Below are 22044 nucleotides of genomic sequence, written 5' to 3' on the forward strand. Positions count from 1 at the left end.
GGGATATTACCATTTGTAGACTGCGTTATATCGAAACCGCGTTATACGAGGATTACCTGTACTTGAGAAATTGCCTAATAGAAGCAGCCAGCAATAAAACAAAAACCACAACAGCAAAAAATACGTAGGGGTGTAGGACAGGGGTGCTCTCTTTCACTCATATTGTTTAATCTGTACATTGAAGATGCAATAAATAAATTGAAAGAACTAATGGAAAAGGAATTAGGATAAATGGAATTGATATTAACTGGCTACGGTTCGCAGATGAGATAGCAGTTATAGCTGATAACAAAACCAAACTGAAAGCCACCCTGAGAAAGATGGAAGAAATTTTCACACAGTACAGCCTAAAAATTAATTATAAGAGAACAAAATTATTAATTACAAGTAAAGTAAATCCAATGAAAATAACCAGGAAATAAATAATAACCTAATATAACAGGTATCTTCTTTAAAATATCTTGGAAGTCTTATCACAGAAGATGGAAGAAACCAATCAGATATTAAAGCACAAAAAATCCTAGCCAAAAAAGCATTCTACAACAGAAGAAACATTTTTACCAGTAAAGGACTTAGCATCCAGCTCAAAAAAAAAAAAAAAAAGGCTAGTTGAGTGAAAACATACACATGGAGCATTGCATTATATTGTTGTGAGGCCTGGACTCTAACAAAACTAGACATCAAAAGTTTGGAGGCAGCTGAACTTTGGTGCTGGGGAAAGATGATGAAAATTAGTTGGACAGAAAGGAAAAGTAATGAATGAGTTCTAAATATAGTTTATGGAGAGCGGTCATTAATGAAACACATCAATAAGAAAAGAAAAAGCTTAATTGGACACCATTTGAGACATGTGGGACTGATTACAGAAATAATGGAGGGGACTGTAGAAGGAAAGAGGCCACGAGGCAGCCAAGAATTTCATATATAAATAACATAATCTCAAGTCTTCTTCTTCTTTGGATTGATGCACCAAAGAAGAAGAAGACTTGAGAAACGGTTGAGAAGGATTGTGGAAGAAAAGCTTGGTGAAGAACAAGTTGGATTCAGGCCAAATAGAAGCTGTCAGGATCAGATTTTCCTTTACAACAAACTGTTGAGAAATCATGGGAAAATAACAAAGATCTCTATTTAAATTTTATAGATCTGGAAAAGGATATCTGGATATGCAAAACAGTACAGTTATATAGTGCCCATGGGGCATTATACCAAGTTATTTTATTTAGCGTATGACATACAGGTCTCAGAATAAAACATACAAATTACATAAAACAGCATAAAAACAATTGTAAAAATCATACTAAAAGGGGGTACACACTAGGTTAAATGATTAAACATCAAAATTAAGAATCAGGAGTCAGAGCTTAATCCTTAAATCCCAGATCCACTCCAGAGATTCTGGGGTCAGCTTAAAAAAGTCCTCTTTAGAACCCGAGAATGAGTAGATAGGGCACTCAAGCACAATGTGATTGATAGTCTGGATCCCTCTTTTGCATTCACAGTTTGGAGTATCAGACCAGTTCCATTTATGCAAGAGGTGCTTACATCCCCCATGTCCTGTTCTGATCCGATTTAAAGTGGTCCATACAGATGTCGGAGTTGAGATGGGTATTTGAAGATTGGAGGTATGTTGAAACAAATACTCTCCCCATGATGCGCATAGGTCGAAGTTCTGGTTGTTTATTTGTATTGCACTCCTCCAGGCAGGGTGCCTGGATTTCAGTCTTTGTGAAGTATGGAAGGAAATGTCTTGGTGGATAGGCAAATAACTGTTTCCAATTATTTTTATCCATAGTTTGCTTAAGGCTTGGGTCCTGCGGAGCGAGGGAGGGGCTATATTACTGAGAGTTGGGAGTCAGTAGCAGATCTTAAAGCTCCAGAGATTATCCTCATAGTTTGATTCAGCTGGACATCGACTGAAGAAGCGTGTGTGCTGTTCAGCCACACAGGAGCACAATACTCTGCTGTGGAATAGACCAAAGACAGTGCGGTAGTACGCAGTGTGTTGGCATCAGCACCCTAAGAAGTACCAGCAAGTTTATGCATTATATATTACTATTAAGAGTTTTTAATTTCCCAGCAATATTTTCTAGATGATATTTAAATGTCAAACTTCTGTCTAGGGTAACTCCTAGGTATTTTGGATGATTGTTAAATTTCACCTGTTTATTTCTGAAGTAAACTATGTATAATGATTTGGATAGAAGATTGCACTCAAAAGAAAATTCCTTTGGATGGATACCTTATTAAGCAAAAAGCTCTCAAAGTTTATAAACATTTAAAAGAACTCGATCAAAATTCTTCAGAAGAAATCTCTCAGCATGGATTTTGTGCAAGTCAGGGTTTGTTCGAAAACTTTAAAAAGCGATTTTCTTTGTATAATCTTAAAATACAGGGAGAATCAGCATCAGCAGACGTTGAAGCTGCCCAGAAATACCCAGCAGGACTTTTAAAAAATCATTAAAGAAGGTGGTTACAGTGCAGACTAGGTGTTCAATGCAGATGAATCTGGGTTATATTGGAAAAAAAATGTCAAAACGCATCTATATTTCGAAAAATGAAAGATGAGCTCCTGGATTCAAAGTTTCCAAAGATAGAATTACTGTACTGTTTTGTAGTAATGCATCAGGTGATTACATGACAAAACCAATGTTTATTAACTGATCCACAAATCCTCGTGCAATGAAATTGCTCGACAAGTCCACCCTACCTGTTTATTGGTGGGCCAACAAAAAGGCATGGGTTACAGCTAGCATGTAATTGGCTTTTCAAGTGTTTTGTACCTGAAGTAGAAAGTTACACAAAGAAAAAGAATATGGACTTCAAAATTCTACTAATTTTAGATAACGCACCAGGCCACTCAACAAATTTAAGCCATCCGAATATTAAAATAACTTTTTTGCCGCCTAATACTACTTCACTTATTCAACCACTCGACTAAAGAATAATATCAACATTTAAGTCATATTATATTCAGCAAACGTTTCAATTAATTTTGGGAAAAGTGGAATCTCATCCAAACATGACACTGCGTGGAAAGAGTTTTCAATATTGAATTGTGTGAAAATTATTTCTCTGGCCATTAAGGAATTACAATCCTCTACGCTGAATGCTTGCTGGAAAAAAATATGGTCTGAAGCTGTAATGGAACAAAATTTCGTACCTCCAGTGGATGCCGAGCTATGTCGTATAATAAATGTCGCACACATTTTTGGTGGAGAGGACTTTTGCGATATGGTTGAAAATGAAATTAGTGAATTAATTGATGGAGAAACAGATGAGGAGTAAGTGGTACAAGTAATAGATGGCATCGAACCAAATGGCAGGGAAAGTTCTGCCAAAGATTCTGATTGTGATGAATCTGTTAAAGAATTCAGTTTAAAGAAATTAGCAGAAGGATTGGACTTGGAAAGAAAGTTAGGAAGTTATTTTACGGATAATGATTCCTCAATGGAGCAATCCGGAAAATTCACGAGACATTGGATATTTGTTTAGCGGCATGTTATGAACTTAATAAAAAATTGCATCATAGTGGAAAGCAAAGTCTTATTACTGACTTCTTGATGACTAAACCATGCAGTGAGAATTATACAAATGATGTCCAAGAGATTTCAAGTGGTGATGACCTTCGGCCACTTAAAGAACATCTACGAAATAATGTTATTTCTGAAGATAGTGATGACGATTAAAATATACGCTTCATTTTGTCTAAAACATTTATGTTTTATGTGCAATGAAATTTATGTATAATTTGTAATTTTTATAATTTTATACTATGTATTTGTCTCATAGTTTGTTTTCTTAACTTACATGAATTACCTGAATTAAATAAAAATATTGTTTTTGTTGGATATGTCATTGTTGTTTATATAATTAAAAAAAAAAAACGATTTTGGAACCTAACCCTACTTTTTCTATGTGATCTAAGTCTCGTATAACGCAATTTATATAACGCGCCGTTTCTATGGAACCTAACATCCGCGTTATGCGAGGATTGCCTGTATACTTGCGTAAATCTTACAGGAACAGTCAGTAGAGGAAATACCTCTGTAATTTTCACATTCGGTTTTATTTCCCTTTTTATATATGGGTACTATGAGAGCTCTACTCCAGTCATCCGGAATTCGTCCCTCTATCCAGGCCTTCTGAACTATGCAGTGCAGCTACTGTAAGACTTTTAAAATCTCCATACTTGAGCATTTCTGATCGAATATCGTCTCTTCTTGTTGCCTTTCTACATTTCAGGCTTTTGATGTCTTTTACTGTTTCAAGTATGAATATGTATTCCTGATTGCATGCCTGGTCAGTTTTTTTTAACCACTGTGCTATCACCAATTGTTTCATTTAGCAATTTTTCAAAGTAATTACCCCATACATCAGAGATATCTTTTTCTCCAATTTTCATGTCACCTTTATCATCTCTGATTCCTTTTACAGCACTCTTTCCTCCATTTCTGAGCTGCTTCAACAACCTCCAGAATATCTTGCCACCTCGTTGATATTTATTTTCTATGTTCTTACCACTCTTCCTATGACTTTTGTTTACCTAGTTTTACACAGTATTTGGGTTTATTACATTTGTCTCTGTATTCTCTAAGAGCACAAGCTGACTTATTTTCCAGGAACTTTTGATGTGCTTTTTTCTTTTTCGTCACCACCTTTTTTGACTTCCTATGACCACCATGGAGTTCTGACTTTTCTATCCTTACAAACAACCTCACCACATGCCTCTCTGGCTGATTCAAGGTTTGGTTCCTGTTCTCAAACTCTTTCATTTTTTTCTTGAATAATGTTTGTGTATTTTAGTTTGCAGTTCACATCTGAGAGCTGATCAACTTTTATTTGCTTTAAAACTTTCTTACATGTTGTTCTTTTCAATATGAAATTCAATTTTATTTTGCTCAAGACTAAATGGTGATCACTTCCAATTTCAAATCCTCTGTACACTCTAGTGTTCTGCACCAGTGAGAAAACATCACTATCAACAATAACATAAATGTCAATGAGACTTTTCTTATTCCTTTCCTCTTCTCTCCATGTGAATTTGTGCACATTTTTATGTTGGAACATCGTGTTAGTAATAACCAGTCCAGTCCTGATCAGAAATCCAGCAAGTATTTTGTTTTTATTATTAGCTTTGCTTTTTTCTCCAAATTTTCCCAAAATATTTTTGTACATCTGACAATCATTTCCTACTCTGCTATTTAGATCCCCAACAAGGACCAACCTTTCCTTTTTCATTGTGTCATTTGCTTTCTCTAAAGCCTCAAGAAATTCCTCCACTTCTACCTTAGGAGAACCTTCTGTGGGACCATAGGCACAAATAAGTCTCATTGTCCAGTTCCCCATTCTGATATTTGCCCACATTACTCTACTTGAGACTGCCTGCCATTCAAGAAGATTAGCCTCATATTTAGTGTTGAATACTATGGCTATTCGTCCATACTATTTTCCTTGATTGTCATTACCTGAATATAACATTTTGTATTTATTGCTCAGAAAGATCTCATCAGTTTTTGTTTCAGTCATCTCTATTATGTTGATTTGGTACTTATCCAATTTCTCAGCTAGCTCCATTTCTTTTCTTTGCCTTTGAGGCTTCTTATGTTGATAGTACCAATCTTGAGCTCTGGTGATGTTCATTTGGGGTGTATTTTAGGATTTTCCAGTAGCTGACTTTTCGTGTTCGCCAGGTTCCCTGGCAAAAACAATGGGGGGCCTTTTTTAACCAGGTAAACACCCCAGCTGGTATGAAATTCTGTCATGTTGTGCCATCATTTATTGTGCTTTAAAGCAATAAGTTCTTACAATTTGGTAGGCTATATATCCCAAATTGCCAGCCGATCCTCGTTACTTCAGTATCCATGTAGATACCTAACAGGGTACACCACAAGATGGTGAGAATTGGACATTAGATCAAAAGCCCTGGTTGTTCTTCGCTTTCCTTTAAAGGCTATGTGGAGATCTCCTCTCAGTTATATAGCTTTGACCCTTAAGCACTCTACTGCTGTTTTGATATTAATATAATCAGTTTAAGCATAAGTTTAATTTGTTCACAGAATGTTATTCTATGAACAAGTTAAGCTTGTGCTGTGCCTGAATTGCAGGTATCTTTTTAATTGCATTTAGATATGCTGTATAGAATTTGAAAGATGAATTAAGTGGGAGAAGGGGTTTCAAGAATAGTCTGGCTTGATAACTTAGTCATCGTGTAAAACAATAAAATAGAAAAAAATGAAATATCTGAACAGTGTTATGCAATTTGCTGATAAATAATGAATGAATAATTAATGGAACTATTTTTATATTTAAAGTAAAAAGCAAAACTTGGTGTAGGCTCGAAAAAATTTTTCCAGTTTTAATCAGGAAATTAATTTTCATGAAAATATCAAAAATTAAATTTCTGTTTCTGAGAAGAAAAAAAAAAGGAGGGTGGGTAGGCATAAGTTTGTTAGCAAAAGAGTTCTGATTGTTACTTGCAACCATATTTTCTGACCTCTACAGTAGTTAATATAAATAAATATGTATTATCAGTCTTTCTTGTCTAACCAGTTACTTGAATTATTTTAACAGCTCTCTGATCACCATAGACAAGGCATGGGAGATTGCCATTCCTGGACACACCTTCATTTACCCATATGTGATAATGAACAGAATAATTCTATTGTAAAGAAATATGACGAGCAAGAAATTCTGATATTTTTCTGTGGAGGAAATGTAAATCCAAGGGACTTCACTGATGAACAAACATTTACCTACCTAAAGTGTGGACAGCTTGAAAAGGTTTTAAGTAAAGATATACCATATCCAGATGTTTTTTGTGATTTGGATTTAGAATTGTTTGGAACATGCTATTCTGCTATATCACTGTTTACAAGTGGCGACTATCTTATGTCACTTATTAAGAGAAGTATTTTCTTTCTCAGAACAGGAATTGTGAAACATAGCTTATTTTCTAACAGGCTTTCTACAAATGTTTACTTGGAAGCAAGAAAAGAAGTAACTTTTTGCCTTAAAGCTTTCAAAGTATATATTTTCAAACTGTTTGACAGTGGTAAAACAAGTGCTTATGAGTTTCAGGACCGTTTTGAAACACTCTTAAAGCAAATTAAAGATTTGTTACTGTTTTCTGGTAAATTAAGTGATCTTCCAGATTATATTATTACAAATGCTGTGTCAAGATATGGCAGAAAATGTACATTGCCTGTATACCACCTTTATCATCTCTATTTGGAAGTATGGTGGTTTGCATTAGAAATATTTTATTATATTGATACTAGAGAATTGATTGCTCCTTGCATTGGAAATCTTTTTAGTAATTTTCCATTTCCAGGATTTGATTCTGCATTTTCTCAGCTAGCACTAGTTATTTTGTGGGATCTTTGCACTCTATCAGTAAAGAGAAATAATCAGATGACTTTCACTGATTATCACAAAATCTCCCCTTTTCCATGTACTTGTGTTCAACAATTATGGATAATGATGATGTATTTATTAGATACTCATGAAGTAGATCAGAATGGTAGCTGTTTCTGGGTATACATTCATAGTATTATACACACCATTTTAGCAGGAGAAAAAAATGTTGTCGGAGATCAGAATGAGCTTAAAAACTTAGTTGTGATTCCTCAATCTTTTTTATGTGCTAATTCCATTGGATTTTGCTTCTGGTTATTAATGCATGTTGCCCACCTGTATAAATATAACCTTCAGGGAGAATACAAATTTTCACTCAAAGCACGAAGCAACTATCCATCTCTAAAAAGATTAATTAATTTTACTTTATGTCAGCAAGTGCAGCATAGAGATGAAGCCCAACTGCGGTATGCCTTGAGCTGTTGTTGTTCCATCTCAAAATTGTGGGAGGTAAATAGTGATATACTTTTACCCTTTACTGATTTTTTCTTAAAACAGTTAAATAATAATTTTACTTATCTAGGATTAGATGGTGTCACTTCAGGAATCAAGTCAGATGTTTGGGTTAATCAAATTATAGAACGTAATCGGACATTGGATATACTGAAAACAAGTATTTCATGCTTTGAACTATATTTGCATATTCTAGGTACACAGTTAGAAGAATGCAAAGTAGAAGGTAATAGCAATATCTGGAAACGGCTTAAAGGAAGAATATATAGTACATTTCATAATCGCAAGTTACAAGAATTGACAAAAACTGGACTTCAAAACACTTTCACATTGTTCCTTACTTTAGCACATGTGGTAGATGTCAAAGATGTTGGAAATAAAATTTTTAATCTGGTGAATATTCTACATTCATCGTCCATACCTGTAAATAGGAAAATCATTGGATGGAAAGCACTCTTTGCACTTTTACATTTATACCATTTTCATGCTGTGGACATGTCAGATATTACCCAACAAATGTCTCAATGTTTCAGTGAAATGTGTGTAACTCTGTCACAAACATCTTCTGACAGTATAGAGCGTGACAATCATATGATTTTGGTAAATAATTTTATTGATGGTATTCAGAATTTACTAGATAGTATTTCTTCTTTCAAACTTTCTGAATATCATCTTATTGGACCAGGCTTTGGAATTTTGCTACAGACATGTGATTCCAATGAACTCTCCTCTGTTCTTAATACTATTGGAAAACTTTTAACTTCTGTACGAGAACTGCTACTAAAATCAAGAAATGTTGAAAATGCTTGTATATTGCATCACACAGTAACTGAACTTTTAATGAAGCATTTATTATGTGGTATACAAAGTTGTGCAAAGTCTGTATCCTCTGTAATTCTGGCTGATATTGGAGTGTGTTTTACATTATTAGCAATTGATGTAGAAATAGATTTACCAGATCATTCCTCGGGTAATTTTACTTCCATTTTCAATTATTTTGCAGTGAATAATTGTGTTGATGTAAACATTACTTGTTATTATTTGTGTAAGTTGTTGGCTCAATCACAAGTTGCTGAACATGTTCAACAAGTTATTCCTAATAGTCATGATATATTATTAAGAATTTGGCTTCGGTGCTGTGTCTTTATAATCCCCCCTTGTGGTAAAATGCAGGAACTATCAAAAATTGTTTTGGGTTGGCCAGGCTTATCAGAAATTCTTCCTGATAGAAACATTGAATGTGGTTCAGTTGGTACTCATGATTATATGATTATAAAGTTTTTTAAAATGATTCATTTGAATTTTAATAATCTTCATTCAGTTTATGAAAAGACATGTTTTCGTCAAAAAATCAATTTATATCTTCAGGATTTTGTTTCAAATTTAATAACAGTCATAAAAAGCAGAAAGTCTGCAGAAGTTTTGAAGTATGTCTATAACATGGGGGGTAATCTTTTAGTACATTGTGGGCCCTTATTGTATGTTAAATCTAAGCCTAATTGTCTTCTTCCATTTTTAATTGATTCTTTCATATTACCTCAAGTAATATATTCCAAGGATAAGGCTCTTTCACAGTCACATTTATTGATAATTAAAGAACATTTGCCACTATTCCTTAATGGATTAGCATGTTTAGACTATAAAAATGATGCATATTTACAGAGAAAGTTAAAGGAAATTATTGTATGTTATCTTCCTCGTTTTACAATTAGTAACCATCCAATTCTGAATCTCTTAATGGATATTTCAAACTCATACTGCAAAGATTCACAGTTGGAGTTAATATATATTGTTGTGGAGATAATCAGAGATAACTTCTTAAATAAGAAGACACCTAATTCTCATCTTTACCTGTCTAATGTGCTGTTATTTATTTCGGAGTTATTTTTGTTAAGAAGTGTTGAAAAAGGCAAATTACTGATGATAGTTTTCCCTAGTATATTGAACTTACTTTCAAATTTTGATGATAATGCTCAACATTTGAAACAGTTTTGTCAGAAAGTATTAGCAGCTTGTGAAAAACTTATTGAGTCTGATATAAGAAGAAAAGATTTTGCATCCATTCTGCAGCAGTTTTGTGATTGTCACCTTGCATGGACATCAGGGCGCATTTTTCAAGTATTAGAATTTATATCTAGTATATATCCAGTGCTCATTGCTGATATCATTCCATTTTTATCAAAATCTGTTGAAATAATTGAACAGAAAAGAGGAGTGGGTTTAGATCATTCTTTACGTCAAGGACTTCAGAAATTACTTAGCAAATTACAGTTGACAAGTTTGAAGTGAGAATTATTCTTTTGATAAGAAAGAAAACTGTATGAAATTGTTTTACCACATTACTTCTACATATTAACAGAAACTGTGCTAAACATGTTTTGCCATTAGATATGAGTTATTAATCATTTGTTTATATTTATTTGAAGGATATAAACTAATAGTTTATGTATTTAGTATGATGGTTATATTAAAATGTAGCATTTTCAGTTTTGTCTTGTTTACTTTTTTCTCTCCTTGTAACTTCATAATTTTATTATACTGAAAAATATTTAAATCTATGTTTATGATTATTATTATTTCCAGACCTCCATGAAGTCAGGCACGAATGAGTTCAACTCATTCATTCTAGTACCGTATTATCTCCCCTCCCAGTTTTGAAATTCAAGTGACAAGTAACCGTCATGTGGCAGTCTAAACAGCCACTGAAACATGTCATTGTTGGTTTTTACTTGGGAATGTTCTAACTATTCATTGTTCTAATCTTACTGCATTTTTAGTACTTTTGCAGTATACCCACAAACTGCAATTCTTTTATTTACTATTACCAATGATGTTTGTTTCCTGTATTTATTCCCTCTATAATGTTGGCTTTTTTCTTAGCAAGACTACCCACAAAGGGTTTGCCTATAAGCTACCTATAATATGAATTAGGGCAAGGTTAGGAAGGTAGAAGAAATTTATTTATGTAAATTGGAAATATAGATACTGATTCTCACACAATACTGATAGTGATAATGAAGACAATGAACTTAATGTAGCATAAGTTGGTGATTGTTGTTTGGCTCATTATCTTCAACTAAACTAGAGATTAAATTAAAGAAGCCAAGAAATTATATTCTTTCAACAATTTTGTCTAAACTGGTATATGGCTGATTGGAACAACTGAAATATAACTTTTATGGAGCACAGAGAAAAGTATGTTGAAAGTTTATTTTTCACTTGGTTAGAGTATAATAAATTTAGTTTAATCCTTTATCCAAGTGTGAGCAAACAAAGTTTGCGCCTGAAAGTATCTTCAGGACTGGGTTAAGGTGGTACACACCAGGGCAACTCGTTGCAAAGGTGGAGCAAGCTACCAACACTCCTATCTCAGTATCTCCTATAATGCAAAACACATCTCCTTGCGGATATGTCTAATGTTATGCATTAAGGGAAGGGCCACTACCCAGACTAGTTTCGACCTTTATTGAGGTCTCTTCAGTGGGAGCCAGGCCCAAGTGGAGATATCAGGCAGAAGCAGGCAGTTCCTATAGGTAGAGATGACCTGCTAATGCTTCTGCCTGATATCTCCACTTGGGCCTGGCTCCCACTGAAGAGACCTCAATAAAGGTCGAAACTAGTCTGGGTAGTGGCCCTTCCCTTAATGCATAACATTAGACATATCCGCAAGGAGATGTGTTTTGCATTATAGGAGATACTGAGATAGGAGTGTTGGTAGCTTGCTCCACCTTTGCAACGAGTTGCCCTGGTGTGTACCACCTTAACCCAGTCCTGAAGATACTTTCAGGCACAAACTTTGTTTGCTCACACTTGGATAAAGGATTAAACTAAATTTATTATACTCTAACCAAGTGAAAAATAAACTTTCAACATCTTTCTCTAAATCCAGAGTAAATTATTAAAAAAAGGGTGGCACACCAATTGGCAATTCCTATAGGTAGAGATGACCTGCTAATGCTTCTGCCTGATATCTCCACTTGGGCCTGGCTCCCACTGAAGAGACCTCAATAAAGGTCGAAACTAGTCTGGGTAGTGGCCCTTCCCTTAATGCATAACATTAGACATATCCGCAAGGAGATGTGTTTTGCATTATAGGAGATACTGAGATAGGAGTGTTGGTAGCTTGCTCCACCTTTGCAACGAGTTGCCCTGGTGTGTACCACCTTAACCCAGTCCTGAAGATACTTTCAGGCGCAAACTTTGTTTGCTCACACTTGGATAAAGGATTAAACTAAATTTATTATAGAGAAAAGTATGATCCGAAATCAAAGTAAAGAAATTTGTGAATACACAAAATATACCAGTCATAGAAAGAACAGTGGGAACACTATTTTACCAAATTGTATGAAGGTGAAGAAGAAATAAGAATGCCCGAAATACTAAACCCAGAAAACACAGAAGAATTTAAAACAACTAATAGTTCAATAGAATCAGTTATCACAAAATTGAACCATTTCACTACTTGTATATGGGAAATATATGACCTGCATTCGTATCTCTTCTGGGTCTCGCTCCCACTGATGAGACCTCAATAAAGGTTGAAACTGATTCTGGGTACTGGCCCTTCTCATAATGCATAGCTTTATACACATCTGGAGGGATGTGTACCTTGTGTTGTGGGATATTAAGGCAATTAACGTGAAGTCATTAGCCTCTATATACAAGTAAACCTGGTAATGATACTTCTTGCACAAACTTTATTTTGATGAGGAAATAAATAATTTAATTGAAAAATAGCGAAACAGCTGGAATTGATAAAGTCTATAACAAAACGCTAAAATAAAATATGGCAAAGAAATCATCAAAACATGAGAAATCTAATTAAACATAACTTTAAAAACAGGCAGATTTCCAATGAATGAATACTGAACATTACAATATACCAATATTTAAAAAACGAACAAAATCTGAACCAAAACTCTAATATATAATTGCATTCCTTTTGAGGAATGCAATTATTGTTCACCACCCTAAAAATATCTATGAAGATTATTAAAGAAGAATTAGAATCAAGATTATAATTATGAACAAGGATTCTGTGATGGAAGTCATGTATTGATTCTATATATATTTGTTATAAAGTGAATTCTAGAAAAAGCAGAGTATATACATATATATATCCTATCCTTCCGATCCATCCCTTAGGACAGGTTGAGTCTCCTCTACTGAGGTGCTTTACAACCAATTAATCCATCTGGTTCATCACTCCTCTGCTGCATTTAATGCAGTATTCATGACTAATCTGTGTGTTCACAGGGCTGGTTTGCCATTTCTGGGGGATGACAAAACCCAAGTTTCTGGGTGAAAAATCCTCCTACCTCTGTATGAGACTTGCTAATTCACTTTTCATCAAAAGAGACCAGATAAGGTTTCTCACGTCACTGATAGGAATCAAGCCCAGGTCTTTCCGACCAAAGGTCTTCATCTATACTGACTGAGCTATGGAGGCTCTATGTGTTTCATTGACTTAAGCTTTGACAGAATCAGGTTATAGAATTGTCCTGAAAGTACTAATATCAAGAAATATACCACTGCAAGTTATCGATATATTCAAAGATATATACACAAAAAATGAATGTGTAATAAAAGATCACAACACAAATACACAAAGTCCCATATAAATAAAAAGGAATCAAGATGGTTCTTTAAGTATTTTTATGTTAATAATTATGGATGAAATAATTTAAGGAGTAGAAATTAAGTGGAATAAAAATTAAATAGAAGACTAAATTTTGTTGGAAATGCAGATATTTGTAGTAATTTATTATTATTATTAAGAGAGCCCTCCATGGAGTCAGACTCATCGAGGGAGGTCACATACTACACACACCAGCTATCATTATTCTTGAATTCACTCATAGCATCCAAAGGGAATCCATTGTAACCACACACCACACTAAGAAAAATCTAGCCCTCGCAGCCTTCATTCTCAGCTTCCAAGGATGTCTTTTCGTCCTTTCCCCATCCTTCATAAATTGAAAACTTCCATCAATTGAAATCCTTTGGCTCTTTGAGAAGTTTGTAAGTCTCAATCCTCTTTCTCCTGTTTGCTAGTGTCTGCAGGCTACAAATTCTCAGTCTGTCTTCATAATCAGTATTCCACAATCCTGATATCATTTTTAACACTCTCCTTTGTACTCGCTCCAATATGTATATATATCAGAATCACAACGAAAACCAAACCAGACCTGCACACAGTGGTCGAAATGAATTTTTTTCAAGGCCTTGTAAAGAGGCAAAATAACATCCTTTACCTGTGAAGGTTCGTTTCAGCATTGCAGTTATCTTTTGAGTTGTATTTGCAATCTTTGCCACATGGCCCCTGAACTTCAACTTTCTGTCCATTAACACTCCAAGAACCCTAGCCTCATCAATTTCTTCCAGCCTAATCCGACCGATATCATACGACGTTGGATATGTAATCACGCCAAAGTGAATGACTTTACATTGATTGATTGACATCCATTTGACTATGCCCACAATTCCAGCCTATTCAAATCATTCTGCAAAGACTGCATATCAGCAGCATTCCTGATTACCCTACCAATCTTTGCATCATCAGCAAATAACTGTCGCATGTCAAATCCTTCCCAATATCACTAATGTACAGATTGAATAACAGTGGACCAAGCACTGATCCTTGTGGTACACCACTTGTTTCCTTAAACCTTGCAGACTCATATCCCCCGTATACCACTTTTTGCTGTCAGTCAGCCATCCTCTTATATCCATGCTAATATTGTATAACCCAAACCCATTTTCTCCAATTTATGCAAGTCTTCCATGCTGTATTCTGTCAAAAGCCTTAGCAAAATCCAAAAGTATCATGGTGTATCCATTCCCCTTGTCTAGTTGAATGGTAACATTGTTATAGAATGTGAACAAGTTGCTAAAACACGACCAGGGCCGGCAGAAGCAGGCATGCAGACGCACAGAAGGGGCACAGGTCAAGTTCATTTTTAAGAAACAAAATTTTTATCATAAAAACAAAAAATTCTTACAGTGATCAATATTAAAATAAATAAGGCCGGATACACTGAATAAAAATTTAAAAAAATTGTATATTGCCAGCTGTTTACAATTTTGCAGCAAGAGTAGGCTAAATGCTTGCCTCCAGATTATAAAGTGAAACGGTGAACAGTTTTTATGCGCAGATACGAATTTTCTTACAAAACATTTGTTGCTTCGTAACCAATCATATGGTACTGTAAAAATCCGATTGTAGCTTAAATATTCCAAAGCACATTACATTCGATTGTTTACTTAGGTGAAGTCCCATGGGAATATTGTAAAAATAAAGTTTGTCTCTGTATAGTTTGGTTTAGATGTTATTGTAAATAACACTGTGTAAGTTAACTGTATATACTGCTTTAATAAGAATATGTTAGAGTGTTAAAAACAAAGGCAATGTTTATATTGCCAAAGATGCATGTAATAGATAATAGATATACATGGCAGCATTAGAAAGATTGTTATTAAAATTTGCATGAGAAAGGCTTGCAGGCTCTAAGTGTAAACATCTAAGTCAGTCAGAAAGGTTCAAACAACTTTCCGATGGCTGGCAACTTACAATTAAAAGAAAGCAGAGGAGAACAAAAGGCATGCCGAACTTGAAACTTAAGATGAAAGAATCATACTGATTCTTTGGGGATTGCCAAACTTCATGCAAGGTCTCAGAGGAGGTATAATAAAAAGGGACAAGCAAACGGAAGGGGCTGCACGGATCCAGAGATTGCTGCAGAAGTGGAGGGGACCCAGTTCTAGAGACGTCCACAGAGAGAGAGGAGAGGCTGCCCAGTTCCAGATGCTCTCGAAGAGGAGGCAGCTCGGTTCCAGACATTGCTAAAGCTGCCTTGTCCTAGACGTTGCTGAAGAGAGAGATCTGCTCGGTTGCAGACATCGTTTGAGAGCATCCCAGATCCAGACGGTTGAGAGAGGAGTTTTCCGCTTTCAGAAAGGAGCTCGGTTCGAGACGAGATGTCGCTAGAGAGAAACGACTATTAGGCCACAGACAGGGCTTTCAAATTACCTAAAGGAGAAGTCCCAAACGCTGCAGAAGAAAAGATTCCAGTCCAGAGGGATCCTAATTGACAGTCGACAACAGTTTCATTTTTCTTGGAGGCGGCAATTCAAGCTACTTGAGACTGCAGTTGTCCAGGCATTTTCGGTGAACCCAAGTAGAGGAGAAAAGCGAGGCAAATTTCCCGAAGTACCTTTGCTCATAAGTTTTTCTTTTAGCCGTGAGAGAATAACATTTTTCCGGAACTGTACGAATCCCACTACATTCCCAATTGATATAGCCGAAGCCAAAATTCCAGATGAAGATCTGAGATGAAAGAATTGCCATAGAACTTTTAGTGAAAGACTTGACTAATTGTGAGATATAAAGCCTTTGTAAGTTCAGAAGTTTTATATAATCCCTCTTATAGTTGTATTAGAAAGACTTTTAAGATATACAGGGTGTTCGGGATAAATTTGACATATTTATAATTAATTATATTTTTCCGTAAGTTACATGTATTAACACACACTTCTCTTCATTTAAAAGTTTGGACCCTTCTTCATTCATATACAAGATGTCAGAAAGGATGGATAGCTGGAACCCACCTGAATCATGGAAGAGAATAACTTGTATCATGATGATTCGTGCCCGCCATCAAAATAAGGATATTACGACTGCTGCCCAATGCTCCCTGAATACAGTAAAAACAATCAGGCATGAACTAGAGACTTGCAATGGTGACTACGAGGATGTAGCAAGAAGAAAGATCCCTAGCAGACGATCTGATTGCGTTCGTACAGCAGAATTCCTCGCAAATCTGCAGGAACAGGTGTTGAAGAACCCTGGCATTGGAATTCGGGCTTTGTTCGTGGAGTTGCTAACTGTAGTCAAGCCCTGGATAACAAGGGTAGCCAATGGTAGGCCGTATGTATGGCAGCAGGATTCGGCCCCTTGCCACACCTCTGGGAAAAGTCAAAAATGGTTGTCTGAAAATTTCTACGACTTCACCAGTCCAAATGTTTGGCCTCCAAACTCCCCAGACCTTAACCCCATGGGTTATTTTGTATGGGGCGCAGTTGAAAAAGACACCAATCGCACTTCCAGTAATACAAAAGGCCAGTTAATGGATAAAATTAAAACAGTTTTTGCGGCCCTTCCCAGGGAGACTGTAGCATCAGCTTGTTCGAGGTTCCGAAGCAGAATTGAAGCTGTGATCGATGCTAATGGTGGTTATTTTGAGTAAATCTTGTTGATAGTATTGTAATTAACTCTGCCTGTAATGTTTTTTTGTCAATTCATTAAATTTAATAGATACAAAGAAGATTTTCTTTTTCCTTACGAAACTGTCAAATTTATCCCAAACACCCTGTATGTTTAATAAGGTTAAGAAGTGTCTTTAAGAGAATCAATTGGCATGTTAGAAGTTGATATCAAATTTGTAAAGATAACTTAACAGAGAGATCTAGGTAACCTCTTTGCGAGTAAGCTTGGAGTTTAATAAGTAAAATTTGTAAACTGAGTAGATAACGTTTTTTTTTAAAGAAAGTATTTTAAAGTTGAAGAAAAAAAGGCTCTAAATTTTGTTATAGAGTTTTTATAGAAGGATAGTGAAAGCAATCTCCCTAATGTTTAAATTCGTGTAGATTTCAAATGTAAATAAATGTTATTTGACTTTTAAACATAGCATGTAACAATATAAACTAGAGAGATTCTAAGAGAGAGAAAGCTTGCACAGCTACATTAGAGTAACGGAGAATAAAGTAAAGAAAAAAGACATCACAAGTAATTAATAGAAACTACAAGTATACAAAGTTAAAATAATAAAATTTTACTATGTTGCAGTAATGATAGATAGCGACAGTAGATTTATAACAGAAAGCATCTCAATGGGCTACTGACAGTAGCACAGTGCGGACTATTGTTTCGTCTCTGTGTTGTGTTGTGTAATAATTTCTTGTGGGTATAAAATAGAAATGGAATCAAAAATTAAAAAAAAAAGTTATCTGGTGCACAAAATCGTAAGCGTCATGCTGCGAAAGAAGCAGATATTATGAAACAAACTGGGGCTCAAATTGTTAAAATATTAAAATATTCTGATGCAGATTGTAACCACCTCGATACATCAGAAATCAGAGTTGACGAACTGTGCACATCATCCAGTTTGAATGAAAGTACTATTACAACTGTTGAACAAGATAACAAGATGCAGGATCTCTGTAAATTTAGAAGATCCAGGTCAATGGGGAAATATTGATGAAAAATTACGAGTTATTTTAATTGAAATGGGGCCTGTTCAAACGAAAAATATAATATATCCCAGAGATACATATGGTCGTAAATTTGGCAACACGTATTATATAATAGAAAAATGGAAAACGGGAAGCTCGTGCCAAGAACATGGCTCATTTATTCCGAAACTTTAAATTCTATTTTTTGCTTTTGTTGCAAACTTTTTGCACCTACTGAATCAAGAAGTCTTGTAGAAGGTTAACGATTGGAGAAATGTAAATACAACTTTTCCATAGACATGAGACTAGTTTAGCTCACATGAAAAATTTCTTTTTGATTCTGTATAAATTATTCATTTGACTTCCTGCCATACCAGCTTTGATTCTGCTGTCTATTTTGAAATGTAATTTGCCATCTTCACTGAAAATTGTTCCAAATAGCTGAAATAAGTTACTTGTTCTATAAGTTCTCCATTCAGGATACAGTTGATGTTTTCAGTGTTTCTACCTGTTTTTATTGACTTTGTCTTTTTAATGCTCACAGCTGTTATTCAATTTAGTTAGAAAATTATGGAGACTTGCACTGGATGTGTTTTAGGAGTACAACGCAATCTGAATAAAGCAAAGAGCTAAGTTTGATATTTGATATTTCTAATTCTAACATCAGGTTTAATGACACTCATTATTCAATCCATGGAGAGGATGTACTCCTCTGTCTTACATTTGAATTTATATCAAACCATCTTTCCTGTACCTCCTTCATTTCTAACTGCTGACTTTTAACTCAAATATAGACTAAATATTGCTCGATATAATGTCCCCTTATATCAAGCAATATAATTGTAATGGTTTAACAGCTTTTCTCGTGGCACCCCATATTCCACGGTCTTAAAGTAAAAATTTGATCTTGACTTGAATCTGGCTTGTTCTTCTCCAAACTTCCGTTCCATAGTTTTTCTTAGCTGCTTCTCAAGTATACGTGTATAAATTTTTACCAGAAACACTCGGGAGTTCCTCTATAATTCTTACCAGATTATCAAATGCTAATTTTCAAAATAAAGTTGCACAGTTTTGATTCATGTTGGGTTGTGAACTTTAACAAGATGGACTTCCCAGATGTTCCTTAGAATACCTGTAAAAAATAAATAAAATGAGAAAATTACAGAAAAAGTTATTCACATTTTAAACCAATCAACTTTTATCAACAAGATCTAATAATAAAATAAACTAGATTACAATAAACTTGTAGCCATTCCATGCGTTAAAGAAATATCATATAAAATAAACAGCATACTACACAAATAAACCATGTTACCTTTAAACCTCCTGCAAAATTGAACTTATTCAACTCCTCCAAGGAGGCCTTTTTGCTCCTGGTCCACGCTGGAGTATAGTGTTCAGGGTACTGGTAAACTCCCTGTATAGGTGAAACTGGATGCACAATTAACATAGGGAAAAAGGAACATAAAAGACATTAAATTTAATAATTATAGTAAATCTGAAATTACTGATCCTGCCCTAGATACCTACACAAAATTGATCGGAAAGGTACCTATTCATTATATTACACTGAAATTTGGTATCAGTTGAAATTAAGGAGGCCTGTGAAATTCTAATCTCAACTATAATGATGGTCTAAATATCTCAAGAATATGCATTGGTACATTCTATCCATGTAACCTTTTGTTCTAAGAAGTCATTGCAAATTATAATTAGGAGTACTCCAGGATCTCAGTCTTAATACAGGTGTGACCCATAACTCACAAAGGAGTATAAAATTGTGAATAACTGTTTTGATTATTATTTTTTCATTTATTTTTACTTTTATTTATGAGGGTAGTCTGAAAGGTTCTCAGCTTAACAATGAAAAAACGAATTTATAATTTCAAAATGATTGTTACTTTTCAACATAATCTCCCTTGAGACTAATACATTTATTAAAGCGATGCTCCTGTGCCATTATCCCATCCCTTCCCTGTAGTGGTTCTCAGTAAGATCTGCAAAATACCCCTCTACAGCTGCAATCACCTCTTGATTGGAAGAAAAAGGCTGACCAGCGAGAAAAAAATTTAGTTTTGGGAAGAGATAGAAGTCAGAGGGAGCCAAATCTGGGAAATAGATTGGATTTTCCAACAATTCATAGTGCAGATTCCTTAATTTTCACATTGCCAAAACACCTTTGTGGGCAGGTGCATTTTCCTGATGAAGGATGATTTTTTTTCCTTCTGCAAACCGGGTCTTTTCTGATGAATTTTTTAGTCTATTCTGGATAAAAGATCGGAATAATATTCCCTGGTTATTGTTTTACCCTTTTCGAGATAATTAATAACAAAATGATCCCAAAACACCGATGCCATGACCTTTTCTGCTGATGTAACCGAGTTTGTTTGTTTTGCACTGAACAACCGGCTTCTGTCCGCTGTTTTGACTGCTGTTTGGATTCTGGTGTGCAATGGTGAATCCAAGTCTCATCCATAGTAAATCGACTTAAAAAATCAGTTTTATTCTTGTTAAATCACTCCATGCACTGTTCACAGATTTTCATGGGAGTGCGTTTTTGATCTGCTGAGAGCAAGCACAACACCCAACTTGTGCAAAGCTTTTTTTCATTTGCAATTCTTCATGCAAAATATATCCTACACGTTCTGTTGAAATGCCTATAGTCTCAGCAGTGTGACACTCTTTGACTCGCCGGTCATCCAATGCTATATCGCGCACTTGATCAATGATTTCTGATGTTACACTTTTTGAAGGTCCTTCACGTGGATCATCTTCAAGGCTGGTAAGGCCACGTTTAAACTCGGCAGCCCATTTCTTAATGGTAAAAACGAAGGAAAAGAGTGTCAATAAACTTTTATGAACTTTGAATGAATTTCTTTTGGCGTTAAATATTCTTTTATAAAGAATCTTATAACCACACGCTACTCAATTTTATCCATATTTCAAGGGATACAGACAACAGTTTTGCTTCAAACAGGTGTATAAAACAAAGTACTTGATAGAATAATTGAAATTTTACATGGATGCTTATGACAGATGTACCAACTTAAAAAAAAATCTTGCCGATAGTGTTACCATCTAAGTTCGAAGCCGAGAACATTTCAGACCATTTATTCGTTTTATTTATTTACTTTTTTTCAGGTATTCTAAGGAACATTTGTGGTTTTCGTCATAGAAAAGTTCACAACTCAACATGAACTAAAATTGTGATTTAAAAAAAAAAATCATCATTTGATCATTATTTATTGGCAGTCATATTCTCCAGATCTGACAGTTCCCAACTTCTTCCTGTCGTGTTACCTGAAACACAATGTGTATGTGAACAACCCCCCAAACAAGCCAACACCTTAAGAACATTTGTGCAGAAATTGTTTGTAGTACTTTAATTTCTACACAAATGTTGTCAGCTCTCATGGAACATGACGTTGAAAGATCACATCTTTGTGAAGCCGAAAATAGAATTGGTGTGTGATGTGATTATTATTATTATTATTAAGAGAGACCTCCTGGGAGTCAGAGACTCATCGAGGGAGGCCACATGCAACACACACCAGCTACTTATTCTTGAATTCACACTGCTTTCACTCACAACATCCAATGGCAATCCATTCCAATCACGCACCACCTTCTGAGAGAAAAATCTATCCACTCCCTTCTTAGTGGCCTTCATTCTCAGATTCCAAGGATGCCCTCATGTCCTTTCCCCACTCTCCATAAATTGAAAAATTCCATCAACTAAATTCTGTATAACCCTTTCAGAAGTTTGCAAGTCTCAATCATCACCCCCCCCCTCCTTCTGTTTGTTAGTGTCCTGTTTACAAATTCTCAACCTGTCTTCATAATCAGTATTCCACAATCTTGATATCATTTTTATCACTCTCCTTACTCTCTCCAATATCTCAGAATCACAACGGAAACCAGGAGACCAGACCTGTGCACAATAGTCAA

The 22044-nt window shown here is 35.1% G+C and overlaps 1 protein-coding gene across 1 annotated transcript in view; it reads left to right on the forward strand.

Moving 5' to 3' along the window:
- Window positions 1–10352, forward strand: part of LOC150106256 (protein MMS22-like) — a 111639-nt gene extending 101287 nt beyond the window's left edge. Inside the window, exon 2 of the mRNA XM_090392278.1 lies at window positions 6571–10352. Coding sequence (XP_090248404.1) covers window positions 6595–10155 — 3561 coding nt within the window. The 5' untranslated portion in view covers window positions 6571–6594 and the 3' untranslated portion in view covers window positions 10156–10352. The remainder of the gene's footprint in view (window positions 1–6570) is intronic.
- The last annotated feature ends 11692 nt before the right edge of the window (window positions 10353–22044 follow it).

The sequence above is a fragment of the Typopeltis vanoorti genome, chromosome 5, assembly GCF_054136105.1.
Source record: "Typopeltis vanoorti isolate ZY-2024b chromosome 5, IOZ_Tvanoo_1.0, whole genome shotgun sequence".
In the NCBI taxonomy this organism is placed as follows: Eukaryota; Metazoa; Arthropoda; class Arachnida; order Uropygi; family Thelyphonidae; genus Typopeltis; species Typopeltis vanoorti.